This window comes from Asparagus officinalis, chromosome 8, assembly GCF_001876935.1.
Source record: "Asparagus officinalis chromosome 8, Aspof.V1, whole genome shotgun sequence".
Lineage (NCBI taxonomy): Eukaryota > Viridiplantae > Streptophyta > Magnoliopsida > Asparagales > Asparagaceae > Asparagus > Asparagus officinalis.
Genome location: NC_033801.1, coordinates 5,490,720 through 5,492,633, shown reverse-complemented (window position 1 = coordinate 5,492,633; position 1,914 = coordinate 5,490,720). Strand labels below are relative to the sequence as shown.

At 40.8% G+C, this 1,914-nt stretch overlaps 1 protein-coding gene across 2 annotated transcripts in view; it reads left to right on the top strand.

The window, feature by feature from the left end:
- The window catches only part of LOC109822726 (probable aquaporin TIP2-1), a 1,593-nt gene continuing 227 nt past the window's right edge, over window positions 549-1,914 (top strand). The window contains exons 1-3 of one of the 2 annotated variants that reach the window (XM_020388967.1): window positions 549-734; window positions 800-1,067; window positions 1,659-1,914. The exon at window positions 1,659-1,914 is cut by the window's right edge and continues 227 nt beyond it. In XM_020388967.1, the coding sequence (XP_020244556.1) occupies window positions 625-734; window positions 800-1,067; window positions 1,659-1,914 (634 nt within the window). In that variant the 5' untranslated portion in view covers window positions 549-624. Of the gene's footprint in view, window positions 772-799; window positions 1,068-1,658 lie in introns of both variants that reach the window. The other variant, XM_020388968.1, reaches the window with a different exon arrangement.

Genomic DNA, 1,914 nt, shown 5'->3' with positions numbered 1-1,914 from the left:
GGTGTTAATTGCATGTCACCGTACGTAGTTGCTGCAAATGTTGTCACATGCAGCTGTAGTTGCAGTTGGTAAATTTAGTTATAAAACTTACTGAACTCGCAGTTTTTTGACTTGATTGCAACTAAAACACCATTTTCAGCTTGAATAAGTTGCAATTTTAACTTGCATTCAGATGTATATATGCAAGTCATTAGCTGCAAGCAGAGGTTTTCTGCAACTATAGTTATACCTGTATTTATCAATCATAATATTACATTGAAATGTAACTGATTCAAAATATTCTAGCTAGCTAGCTAGTTACATACAACCGCAGTTATGTTTATGCAATTATAAAAATTTCGAAGTAAGTCTCAAATTCTATACTTCAACACGTATTTGTGTTTAAGAAAAGGAAAAAATTAAAACCTAATCCTCTTATTATTAAGAACAGCTTTGTAGGACTTATAAGTCACAAACTACATCATCAATCCTATGGCTATAAACTATCCATACCTAATCCATGTAGGCCCAACTTATCCTACATATAAAGAGGCCACAAGAGCCTCAACTCATAATACACAATACCCAAACCTTCATAATTAAACCCCAAAAACAAAAACAAAAACAACTTCTTCAAATTCAAAAATGGTGAAGCTAGCTTTTGGTAGTTTAGGTGACTCTTTCAACGCAACGTCTCTACGTTCTTACCTCGCGGAGTTCATTGCAACACTTCTCTTCGTCTTCGCCGGCGTCGGGTCGGCCATCGCCTACAGCAAGCTGACGGCCGACGCGGCGCTGGACCCGGCGTCGCCGGCGTCGGGTCGGCCATCGCCTACAGCAAGCTGACGGCCGACGCGGCGCTGGACCCGGCGGGCCTCGTGGCCGTGGCCTTGGCCCATGGGCTTGCGCTTTTCGTTGGGGTGTCCATGGCCGCTAATATTTCTGGTGGCCATCTGAATCCAGCTGTCACCTTCGGATTGGCTGTTGGTGGGAATATCACTATTTTGACTGGTGTCTTTTATTGGATTGCTCAGCTCCTTGGCTCTACTGTTGCTTGTTTGCTCTTGAAGTTTGTTACCAGTGCCAAGGTGAGAATATATAGAGATCAATTTCTAGCTTTTTACTATTATCTCATATTTTGACGGGTAGCTTAATTAATCCGAATTAGCGCGCGGTTCATTAATTAGTTTATACCTGTCTATCAAAATATATACACAAGAAAATTGGAATAAAGTAGACATTTCGTTTTTTTTTTCTTTTTCGAAAGTAGCTGGCAAGAGATAGATTAATTAGTGGTGAAGTCTAACCTGTTAATCACATTAGAGTAAATAAACATCATCACTTCTGTCTCGATAGTTCATTTTTTAAATGAGGTGCAGGCAGCTCATATTCAATATACTAACATAAATATTAGGTTTGTTGATATTGATTTTTTAAGGAAAAAAAAAACATGATCGACTTAAATATTATGACCTAATATGTATATTTAGTAATAAATGTAAACTAACTGGAAACACTTATATGTGTGTATGTATGTACGTGCATACATATGTATGTGTATGTGCATGCTTACAAACAGCATGCGCATGCACATGCATACATACTTAATTATTGGTGCAGATTAATGTCCGCGGTCAAATTTAATTAAACATGACTTAATTTCATCCTGAACGTCGCAGGTGATCCCTACCCATGCGGTAGCATCAGGAATGAGCTCAATTGAGGGACTTGTAATGGAGATCATCATCACCTTTGCCTTGGTCTACACGGTCTACGCCACTGCAGCAGACCCAAAGAAAGGATCCCTGGGCACAATCGCACCCATCGCAATTGGGTTCATTGTGGGCGCCAACATCCTGGCTGCAGGCCCATTTAGCGGTGGGTCCATGAACCCGGCCCGCTCGTTTGGACCTGCGGTGGTCAGTGGAAGCTTCG